This window comes from Arvicanthis niloticus, chromosome 16 (assembly GCF_011762505.2).
Source record: "Arvicanthis niloticus isolate mArvNil1 chromosome 16, mArvNil1.pat.X, whole genome shotgun sequence".
Classification (NCBI taxonomy): Eukaryota; Metazoa; Chordata; class Mammalia; order Rodentia; family Muridae; genus Arvicanthis; species Arvicanthis niloticus.
Genome location: NC_047673.1, coordinates 19,295,256 through 19,306,985, shown reverse-complemented (window position 1 = coordinate 19,306,985; position 11,730 = coordinate 19,295,256). Strand labels below are relative to the sequence as shown.

General features: G+C 46.8%; 1 protein-coding gene and 1 long non-coding RNA gene across 2 annotated transcripts; both read left to right on the top strand.

Moving 5' to 3' along the window:
* The first annotated feature begins 753 nt into the window (after window positions 1-753).
* LOC143434671 (uncharacterized) lies at window positions 754-3,357 on the top strand. Its single transcript, XR_013104349.1, has 4 exons — window positions 754-1,186; window positions 1,436-1,551; window positions 2,647-2,844; window positions 3,197-3,357. It is a non-coding gene; the product is annotated as an uncharacterized LOC143434671 (long non-coding RNA).
* Window positions 3,358-3,402: 45 nt separating this feature from the next.
* Adrb3 (adrenoceptor beta 3) lies at window positions 3,403-6,132 on the top strand. Its single transcript, XM_076913972.1, has 3 exons — window positions 3,403-4,673; window positions 5,110-5,177; window positions 5,430-6,132. Exons 1-2 carry the CDS (start codon window positions 3,511-3,513, stop codon window positions 5,147-5,149), a joined length of 1,203 nt encoding a protein of 400 aa, XP_076770087.1. The 5' UTR covers window positions 3,403-3,510; the 3' UTR covers window positions 5,150-5,177; window positions 5,430-6,132.
* The last annotated feature ends 5,598 nt before the right edge of the window (window positions 6,133-11,730 follow it).

Sequence of the window (11,730 nt, the reverse complement as noted above, 5' to 3'; positions counted from 1 at the left end):
ACATATTGTCTGGGGAGGAAAATGTAGCAATGACTTCTAAACTTACAACTATATGCCTTATTTATAACAATTCTGTTCATAGAAACAAATGGGTTTCCACAAGTATGCAAGGACTAGGGCATTAATTATACACTGCAATATCATCGATTGATAAAGACAGGAAGCAAGTCAGGTGTCCACGAGTAGATAACTATTTTTATGTCCATTCATACTAAAAATGGGCATCGTTTGTGTGTTCATCTAGAAGGGTCATAAGTTAGTTCTGTATAGTTATGTTAAGACTTAAAGGTACAAGCTGAAATACATTTGTGTGGAAAACAATGGAAAAAAGAGTATGTTTTTATATCCTGAGTTATCTCTATATTAATGTTATTGGGAAGATTAATAAGATCTGATAGTAGTTACTTAATGAGAAATTGAACAGCAGGGTGGAAGCTATTTTCTGTTATTTACATTTTTTATATTGTGACGGTTGAATGATGTGAATACACTGTCTGTTAAAAACTTACAATAAAATTACCAAAAAAAAAAAGAGAGAGAGAGAGATTGAGAGAGAGAGAGAGAGAATAATCTCAAAGACCAAAACAGCGAAATTATGGGAGCAGCCCAAGAGGGGAAGAAAATGGCAGCAAGGAAGGAGGCAGAGTACTTGGGCATGATTCTGCTGCCTTCCAGGCCTTTGGGAACAGGGGTCTGGCAAATTTATTCTCACAAGATTTGGTTACAGGACTAATCGTTTGCCACGCATGGGTGTGTCCTTACAACTGGGGACTCTTGGTCTTTTCCAAAACGATAAACATTTTTGTACATTTTCTTCAAATAACGAGGTCCGTCATTGACCCAAGTGACAGCCCTTGAGTATGTCTGGGGGTGGGGTATCTTTTTCCAACCTACTCTGATGTCTTTAGCAGGGAAAGTGCCAAATGGCATGTATTTGTTTTAGAGATTGCTTGCCGAGAATCTTATGACACCCCTTTGTGATAACTGGCAGCGTTCTGGGGTTGTTGCAAAACATGATTTGGGTGCAATCAGCCTGATGAGCAGCAAGAAGCCACAGCCAAATGCAGCCTGCACCACCCTGGCATGCCTGGGACAGGGACAGGAGCAGCAGAAGGGAGCTCTGAAGGCTGCAGCCATGGGACAGGGAAAGCATTTGCCTGAGAGCCCCTGACAGCCCTGCTCATGGGTGAGTGAGCTGCAGAGTCCCTGGGAGCCCAGCTGGCCCTTTTTCCTCAGGGATAATTTTAGGTTCTCTCTTCCCCTTCCAACCTTTCTAACTCCCAGCCCCTGGTTCAGCCTCCCACAGGGATTGCCTAGACCAGTACTATATAGTACACTTTTGAAATACAGAGCTGTTCAAAAGAACATGCGGGGACACAGGGGACCTGGAGGCATTTTCCACTATACTTTTTTCTCTTTTGCCCCATTGTTTCAGGGGTGAAAATGAGGTCTCAAGGATCAGCCTTGACAGGCGTCTCCAACCGTGGGATGACATGTGCAGGCCATCACTCCAGGCTTCTTTATTCACGTCCCAGGAATCATCCAACACAGGTCCTTCTGCTTGCAAGGCAAGCACGTCGCTGACTTAGTCATCTCCCTAACCCCCAGAGGTTTATTTCTGAGCCTTTCATCCCCACACCCAATTTGGAAAAAACTGTTTGCTGGGAGACTGGATGGCAGGGTTAAGCCCTATAAGTCTGGGTGAGGGGAGAGAGCTCAGAGGGGCTGGTCTTACTGTATAAGAAACTTCAGAGGCATTAAAATACCAGGCTTATCTTTCTACACACTTCAGAAATGCAGTATGGAGGCCCAGATGTCTCAGTAGGTAAGAGGGTTTGTTCTGCAAGCATGGGGAACTGAGTTCAAATCCCCAGCACCCAAGTGAAGGGTTGGGTGTGGTCACACATGCCCGTGATGCCAGCCTTGGGAAGCAGAGGCAGGTGAATCTCAAAAGCCCAGAATCCATCATCCTAACCAAAGCAAAAGCTCTCTGGCCATGTGAGACACCCTGTCATAATAATAATAATAATAATAATAATAATAATATTATTATTATTATTATTATTATTATTATTATTATTAAACTGGAATATAATAGGGGGAGACACCTGATGCACCCTCACATCCACGTGCGCACACATGAACACATGGATCCCTCAACTCTAGCTTCTTATGATTACATCTCCAAGAAGTTGATGAGAACTCTACCATGGGGAAGGTGACACGTGTTACTTTTGGAAAATTGAGGATGGCAGTAGACATGTGGTCCTCAACCTTCCTAATGCTGCAACCCTTTAATACAGCTCCTCATGCTGTGGTGACCCCAGCCATACCATTATTTTGGTTGCTACTCCATAAGTGTAATTTTGCTATTATTTGGAATCGTGATATAAATATCTGAAATGCAGGATATCTGTTATGTGGCCATTGTGGGGATTGCAAGCCACAGGTTGAGAACCACTGTGCTAGACAGATTTTAGCCTCAAGTCCATTTTTCTTTCCTTCCTTTTTTTCTTCCTTCCTTTCTGTCTGTCTGTCTGTCTTTATCTCAGTGCTGGACCTCAGGCATGCTAAGAATACACTCTACCACTGAGACACACACACACGACTCCGTCTTCCCATTTTAATGTGTCTTTATCACTTCAGAATTTGAAGGGATTTGTCTAGAAATTTTCTAGAAGTGTATGTGAACGGGGCAGTGCAGAGGGAAGACGGAAACCAGAAGCCCTTAGCATCCCAAGCTCCAAGAAGCCATGTCAAACTAGAGTGACTCCTGAAACAAGCGGGTGTCTCCAGTGACTGAAAAGAAGAAAAAGAACAGGACAGAAAAGACAGGAACAGAGGGTGAGCAAAACTGAGGAAAGGGAAGGGGACTGGGACAGATCTCATCAGCTGGGAGAGAAAAGGACGCTAGTCCCCTGTGATGGCTTCACATAAAGGGCCTTAGAGTTGGGAGTGGTGGCACACAGACCTGTAATCCAAGCCCTGGGGAGGTTGAAGCAGAAGGATCTGGAGGTCCAGACCGTTCTGGGCAACACATAGAAAGACTGTCTCAAACAGTAAGATACCTTAGGGCGAGCATTCAAGCAGAAGAGGAACTGGTTTGGATTGTTTGTTTTTGGTTTTTGTTGTTTCAGGAGGGTCACCTTCCTTGTTGGGTAAAGGATACGGTGGGAGGTTTTCTCTTCCTTTGCAGGGTTGCCTCAGGTTCTACCAGGAAGGAGCTGCTGACCTCCAGGAAACCGGTGCTAAGGGAGTCCCTCTCCACCCTCCAATTCCCACCAGAGGCCTCTCCTGTGACTATTGGACGCTGCTCCTTTAAAAGCAGCCACTCCTCCCGGCATCTAGGGGGTGGGGGGTGGGGGGTGAGATGGAGGGAAGCTGACAAACTTACCCCAGCAATTAGGGAAGATGGCCCAGGCTGGAAGAGTCGCTCCCAGGCTCTACTGTCCCCTGCCCTAAGCCAGCGGGTCTGGGGGGGAAACCTTCCCACCCCAGGCGCGACACGAGATGGCTTCGTGGCCTCACAAAAACGGCTCTCTGGCTTTGTGGTCGGACGCCCCCACCTTGGACCCCAGTGCAGCCAACACCAGTGGGTTGCCAGGGGTACCATGGGCAGCGGCATTGGCTGGGGCATTGCTGGCGCTGGCCACGGTGGGAGGCAACCTGCTGGTAATCATAGCCATAGCCCGCACGCCGAGACTACAGACCATAACCAACGTGTTCGTGACTTCGCTGGCCACAGCTGACTTGGTAGTGGGACTCCTCGTAATGCCACCAGGGGCCACATTGGCGTTGACTGGCCACTGGCCCTTGGGCGCAACTGGTTGCGAGCTGTGGACGTCAGTGGACGTGCTCTGTGTAACTGCCAGCATCGAGACCCTGTGCGCCCTGGCTGTGGACCGCTACCTAGCTGTCACTAACCCTCTGCGTTACGGCACGCTGGTTACCAAGCGCCGCGCCCGGGCGGCAGTAGTCCTGGTGTGGATCGTGTCCGCCGCCGTGTCCTTTGCGCCCATCATGAGCCAGTGGTGGCGTGTAGGGGCAGACGCCGAGGCGCAGGAGTGCCACTCCAATCCGCGCTGCTGTTCCTTTGCCTCCAATATGCCCTACGCGCTGCTCTCCTCCTCCGTCTCCTTCTACCTTCCCCTCCTTGTGATGCTGTTCGTCTACGCTCGAGTGTTCGTGGTGGCTAAGCGCCAACGGCGTTTGCTGCGCCGGGAGCTGGGACGCTTCCCGCCCGGGGAGTCTCCGCCATCTCCGTCGCGCTCTCCGTCCCCTGCCACAGGCGGGACACCGGCGGCATCGGACGGAGTGCCCTCCTCTGGCAGGCGGCCTGCGCGCCTCCTGCCGCTCCGGGAACACCGCGCCCTGCGCACCTTGGGTCTCATTATGGGCATCTTCTCTCTGTGCTGGCTGCCCTTCTTTCTGGCCAACGTGCTGCGCGCACTCGCGGGGCCCTCTCTAGTTCCCAGCGGAGTTTTCATCGCCCTGAACTGGCTGGGCTATGCCAACTCCGCCTTCAACCCGCTCATCTACTGCCGCAGCCCGGACTTTCGCGATGCCTTCCGTCGTCTTCTGTGCAGCTACGGTGGCTGTGGACCAGAGGAGCCACGGGCAGTCACCTTCCCAGCCAGCCCTGTTGAGTCCAGGCAGAGCCCAGCACTCAACAGGTAGGGGACACAGGCAGGGGACCGGAGTCTTTGGGTGGGAACGCCTCTGTCTCTATTTTTGAGTTTGGAGGTTGGGGGAAGGGGAAGTTGTAAACAGGACGTTTGTCTTGAGAGAACAGAAAAGGTCAAAGAACTAAAAACGGGAACCAGGGCCCTTCCTTTTCTTGGATCTAATCCTTGGGTCTGAGGCAAAAGGGAGGAAGGGGATAATTGCTCACCTTAGGACCAGGTGAGCCCCACAGGTAATTGATGCTCTGTCAGCAGGTTTCTGACCTTTCTAGTAGCCTCGAATTTGTTTTTGTTGTTGTTGTTGTTGTTGTTTGTTTGTTTGTTTGTTTGTTCCATTCTTCGGACGCCCAGGCATCTCTCCACCTGTCTGGGATGTCCATAGACAGCAATAGCCTTACCTCTGTCTCAGTTCTGCTTTCTCTCAAAGGTTTGATGGCTATGAAGGTGAGCGTCCATTTCCCATATGAAGGACCATGGAGATCCAGCAAGGAAGCTGTGAGTTGGATTTGCGCTGCTTTCCTCCCTCAGGGACTGGATTAGAGCTGTAGGGTGGGATTTGGGTGGGGGCGGGGTGCGGAATGATCCCTGAATCTTTGAAAAGGAAATATACTTTTCAGGGTTCCTGAATCACTTCCCTTTCCTTCCGGTGCCTGATCCCCACCTCCTTCACTGGTTACGCCAAGAAATATTGTTTCCGTTTTGCAGGACTTCTGGGTGTTTGTTTCTTTGTTTCTTTGTTTTTGCCAGAAAGACAAGCAACGTCCATGGATGCAACCTTTTTACAAAGCCCTTGATTTCTACTCAGAGTGAGTCCCGGGGAAGCTCAGTACTCCAGAACCCGATGACTAGACCACGAGATGTAAAGGGGAAAGCTTACCAAGTGGGTTTCGACATCCTCTCTCTCTGAAAGAAGTTGTCTAAGACCCACCTTGAACTTCACTACTACCTCAGCAGCTAGGATGTCAGGCCACCTATGCTTGACTACCCTGGGAGGAGCCCTTATGGCCTTGGAGGCGTGCCCATCACCCTGCCTATGTTTGTGCTGGATGCTTAGGGCAAAGAAAGCATCCCTACCTCCCTCCTTTCCTACTGCTTTCCTAATCCCCGATGAACTATGAACGACTTGTGTCTCCACAAATCGCTCTGTCTCCAGGCTCTCGGTCTCCAGCCTCTGTGTCTCTGGTTAGTTTGAGAGCAGGAAGCCAGGAAGAAAAAAAAAAACAAAAAAACCAACAACCAAGTTTGAGGTTCTGTCCCTGGCTCCTCACTATGGCTCTCTAAGCGCCATCTTGGACCCTCTCTCAAAACAGGCACAAAACAGCTATGATCTACCTCACAGTTAGGACTTCAAGGTTTGGGGGGAAATTCCAGGGTTCATAGGAAGAAGTCAAACTATTGGAATGGTTCTCTTTTGCATTTAAAATCAAATTAATAAATATTATTGAATGTGGTTTGTCCTCCGCTCTCTTTTTCTCTGGGTTTGTTTTCTTTGTGTGATCCACTTGCTGGCTTCTTTGCTCGGAGCTGCGTTTTGACAGGGGCAGTAAATTAGGAGTAATCCTTGCCTCTTTCTTCCTAATCCTCATCAGACAAAGCCAAAAAGTCTGTCTGTGTAAATGAGACAGTCAAGTCTTTGTTTCTCCTTCCTCCCTACCCTTTCTGAAACTTCTGGGGTCTAGTTGCAAGAAGGACCATAGTCCTGCATTACTCATCTGTCTCGCTGGAGGATGGGGCTTGCTCTGTCCAGGACCTGCAATCTCTCATACCACAAACTAGCGTGGCTTAATAAGGTCTCATTGACATCAGCAAACACTTTGCTTCTCTGCTTTGTATGCCTGTGTATCTAAAGGTTCAGGGCATGGTTTGGGAAGAGGCAAGATGTCTTGTGTTATATTAATAGATGTGTGTATACAATACACACATACGCACGTACCCTCTACCTTCCCATTTCCTTCCTGGGTTGCAGAAATCTCCATTTTTCCTCTAGAAGCAAAGCTGGAGTCACAACTGTCTGTTGATACTATTTTTTTTTTTCACTTCAGTTTTTACAATTCTTAGCTGACATGGGGGAAAAGGGTTCTAAGGAAGTGACTAGAGTATTGCGATGACTCTTTTCTAACTCCAAGAGCAAAGACCATGATCAGACTGATTTCCAGCACAGCCAGTTAAAGACCAATGGTTTAGCATGGCTGTAGCATAGTATGCAATGCACTGGCTGGGGTTGGGGTTGGGGGCGGGGGTCCTAGAGATACAAACCTCACCCACAGGATAAGCTACACGAATTTCCACATATGGCTGTTCCCTGTGAACTGGACCTAACCTATGCAACTCCCTTTGCCCCTGAAGCCCAGGTTTTATGTCTCAGGATGTTTGCATACCAAAGATGACTTTCTCCTTTCCAACCCAATGCAGTGTGCAATCTCTGGTGTCCAAATGTAGACGGTTTCTTGGCAGAGATTCTGCTTTCGAACTATGGGCCTTAGTACAGAAGGAAGTTTTGGTTGAGCCTTAGGATAAGAGGGTGTCCTCCCCTCATCTCTGGATATTTTCCTAACATCTCTGAGGAAAGTTGCCCAGAGAGGAGAGGATGACTTTGGAGGAGGGGCTTTTGCTTTATAGAATTGTCCTTGAAGAGTGTCCAGGAGCTCATACTGTTTGGGCCTTGCTGTACACATACCCATGTGCCTACTGTCAGCCTCCTTTGAAGTGTTTAGACTTGAACTGGACCGTGGATTCCATCTGCAGATTGTCACCAGTGAATCTGACCGCTGAAGAGACAGCCCTTCTAGTCCTTTCTCCAGCCAGGTTTCAAACTGAAGGAGATTTACATCCTTGAATTCGAGGCAAACTGCTTTTGCCAGCATGAAGCCTGAGCACTGGAATCGGTGAAGACAAACAGCCCTGCTAGGACGCTAAAGATGTGAAGACTCACAGACCAGGGAGAACTGGGGAGTTCTAGAAGCCTTGTCTTTCAAGAGTCTGGAAGTACGAGAGAATATGGGGAAGAAATGACTGGGAAAAGGGGGTTGGGGTGGACAGGTGACCTCGTAAGTGAGACTACAGAGGGACAAGCTGAACTAGAGAAAGGAGGGTGCTGGCGATAAGCTTTTCATGAACTTCCTCTGATTGACTCTTCAGGCCCGTGATGGGTAAGCATAGGCTAGGGTCCTCATAGGCTATGGTCCTCATAGGCAATACTGCTGCCATTCTTCAGACCTGTTAAATAGAGACAACTCCCCTGGGGTGGTTTGAATATGCTTGGTCCAGGGAGTGGCAATGTTAGGAGGTGTGGCCTTGTTAGAGTGGGCGTGGCCTTGTTGGAGGAAGTGTGTCACTTTGTGGGTGGGCTTTGAGAGCTTACTCCTAGCTGCCTGAGGATGCTAGTCATTTGGTTCCCTTCAAAACAAGATGTAGAAGTCTCAGTTCCTTTTCCAGCCCCATGTCTGCCTGGATACTGCTATGCTGCCCTTGATGATAATGGACTGAAACTCTGACCTCCAAGCTAGCCCCAATTAAATGTCGTCCTTTATAATGTAAGAATCCATGATTCACTGAAGAATGATACCCCAGACTCAAATGTTATATAAACACAGATTATTTTATTCTGTAGAAGTCCAGCATGGGTCTCCCAATTACCAAGATAGAGAGACAACCAAGTGAGCTTGCAGGCCTGATTTAAAGCACATTGGGGAATCCCGGCTAGGTGACCTTTATGTTAATCTGTTGGATCCACCTCTGTGGACATTCCATTACCAGGCTGTGGGGGCTGGAAACTTGCTGGAGGGGTCTGGAAACTGTTACTGAGGAAGTAGCTGAGAAAGTCTGGAAACTTCTGCTGATCCATTGTCCTTGCCTCAGGCCAGGTGGCAAGGCAGCTTCTGAGGCCTGGACTTGCCTGGACTTGCCCAGTTCTTGGAAACAGAGGTTTAGGCCTAGTCTCCTAACTGACAATTTGAAGTCTGTCATGGAATCAGCCTAGCCTTCCCAATAAGAGTTGCTTTGGTCATGGTGTCTCTTCACAGCGGTGGTGGAAACACTAAACATCCCCCAGCCACCAACCATCCACCCTGCCTAAGAAAGTAAACACATTTGAGGGGAAGTAGGGATGTCTAGAATCCCCTTATTTGAGGGCCTAGCTCTGTAGCCCACCAGGCTCTTATGGAACTTCTAGTTGTAGCCACCTTAGTCCAGGGCCTACAGGTGTGCACCACTATCATGCCCTGTGTTAGGATGATATCCCAAGCCTTTTATTAAACCTTAGTCTTGTTGCAAGGACATTAGAAGTGTTAGGCGCCTCCTGGTGGTGATATGAGATACAACAGGAGCGGAATGTTGAGCTGTGTAGTTAATGGTTTTTCGGAACTGAAAGACTCCATCCATATAAATTACAATCCAAGTAGATGTAGTGGCCTGTAATCTCAGCACCCCAAAGGGTTCAAGTTCCATCCCAGCATTTGTTGCAGCAAGAAATCATCTGAGAAAAGGATAAATGATTTAGTTTAATCCTTTGATAAAAATATAAAAAGAACCTGAGTTGTATTCTAGCACTAGGGATGTAGCTCTGTTGCTAGATGCTTTTCTAGTTTGCAGGAAACCCCAGGTTCAATTCCCTGCACCACAAAAACTGTAAATGGTGATGCATATCTGTAATCCCAGCGCTGAGGAGATGGAGGCAGGAAAATCAGGAGTTCAAAGTCATCTTCTGACACATAATGAGTTGGAGACCAGCCTAGAATGCATAAAACCCTGCCTCAAAACTAATTTTTATATAATATATATGTATGTTATATATACATATACATATTATATATTATAATTTATTATATATCATATAGTTTATAGTACATGTATATAGTATATAATATATACTATTATATAATAAATATAATATATAGTGTGGTATAATATATAGTATATTATTATACAATATATAATGTATATATACTATTATATAATATAATCTATTTAATTATATATATTAATATATTATATACTTATATAATTTATATAATTATATATATTAAATATATTATATATATTTAATTATAGTATACAGTATATATTATATGTTGCATATTATATATTATAAGTATTATATATATTCTAGAGAAATGAGTTGGGTAGCCAGTTTTCTTCAGTCAAACAGAAGTTTCAGAGCCAGAAAAAAGGTAGTAAAGATACACTTCACATGCTATGCTATCAAATGGCAGAAAATTTAAAAACAAAAATGCAGCCCTACAAAAATAGCGGCTGTGACTGATCCTACATAAAGTTTGTTCCCCTCCCCCATGAAATCAGCCATTTTTCTTGTTATGTGTCTGGAGGCTAGAACGTTTTCACTCTTTGAAAACACCACCCATGTATATACAATGTACTTTGTCCCTTCTCACCTCTCAGTGCCCTTTCTCATCCACCAATTCTCTCCTTTACTTTTAGTTCTTTTGTTGTTTCTTTGTTGTATGCGGAGGATTTGTGACTCACTGCGTTTAAATGAGTTCTTTGAATGAGCATGGGTGGGAGGTTCTTTACGTGGGCAAATCAGCAGCAGCTATATCACTGCAGAAAATCACCGTGCCTTCCCAGAAACAATAACTGCCAGTCTTCTTCAGAGAGGGTGGGCCCTCGTGAGCCCCTCCTCTGAGGGGGTGGGCCCTCGTGAGCCCCTCCTCTGAGAGGGTGGGCCCTCGTGAGCCCCTCCTCTGAGAGGGTGGGCCCTCGTGAGCCCCTCCTCTGAGAGGGTGGGCCCTCGTGAGCCCCTCCTCTGAGGGGGTGGGCCCTCGTGAGCCCCTCCTCCTGCCATGATGGGATCCTTTTCATTTTTGGTCGATTTTGATATTATAATTTAATCACAACACTTTGCCTTCCCTTTTCTCCCTCCAGGTAATACCTGTTCGTTATTATGTGTATAATGTTGCTTCTGCATATACTTTCAGGGTCAACCATTTGGCACTGGAGAACCAATTGGCTTGCTCTTCCCTGGAGAAAGCTACCTCTCCGATTCCTAGCTTTCCTCAGTTGCTTGTAGTTCTTTGTGTCGGGTTGAAGCCTCATATGCTTTTCCCTATCCAGTTTTACATGTTTGTTGGTGTCATCCTGTTCAGCTCAGATTTGGGCAGTCACGTTAGTGGGACAGATGTTAAGTCTGATGTTACTAACAGACACAATCTTTCGGCAAACTCCCTGATCCTCTGGCTCGTATAATCTTACCACTCCATTTCCCACAGTGTTCCCTGAGCCTTAGGTGTGGGAGTGTTATGTAGATGTGTCAGTTGGGACTGGACTCACAACTCCGTCTATTGATTGGTGTGATTTTCTGTAGTGGTCTCCTGCTGTGACACAAAGAAATGTCCTTCATGAGAAATGAAGACTACACTTATCTCTGGGTATAAGGACAAATGTTAACAGATCGTTGTTAGGGATTATCCAGGTTTAGTAAATTAGCAGGTGTAGATTCTGTAATAATCAAGGCTTCACCAGAACTGAGTAATAGAACTGAATAGCTAGCTTTCCAGTACCAGATATGGCAACCCTCTTGTTGAGTCCAACTGGTCTTCAGTCCAATTAGAGAGCTGTTGGTTATTGTGGTGGTTTGGATATGTTTGGTCTAGGATGTGGCACTATTAGGAGGTGTGGCCTTGTTGGAGTAGGTGTGGCCTTATTGGAGGAAGTGTGTTACTGTGGACATGGGCGTTAAGAACCTCATCCTAGCTGCCTGGAAATCAGTATTCTGCTAGCAGCCTTCAGATGAAAATGTAGACCTCTCGGCTCTGTCTGCACCATGTCTGCCTGGATGCTGCCGTGTTTTCACCTTGATGATAATGGACTGAACCTCTGAACCTGTAAGGCAGCCCCAGTTAAATGTTGTCCTTATAAGAGTTGCCTTGGTCATGTTGTGTGTTCACAGGAGTTAAACCCTAATGAAGACAGTTATCACCAAGGTATGTGGACCACTCCTACACCTGTAGTGTTATCATGCCATGTTCCTCATTGATATGGTTTATAGGTACAACAGCTGGATAGGACTGCTCTGTGCCTCTCTCCTTTGGAA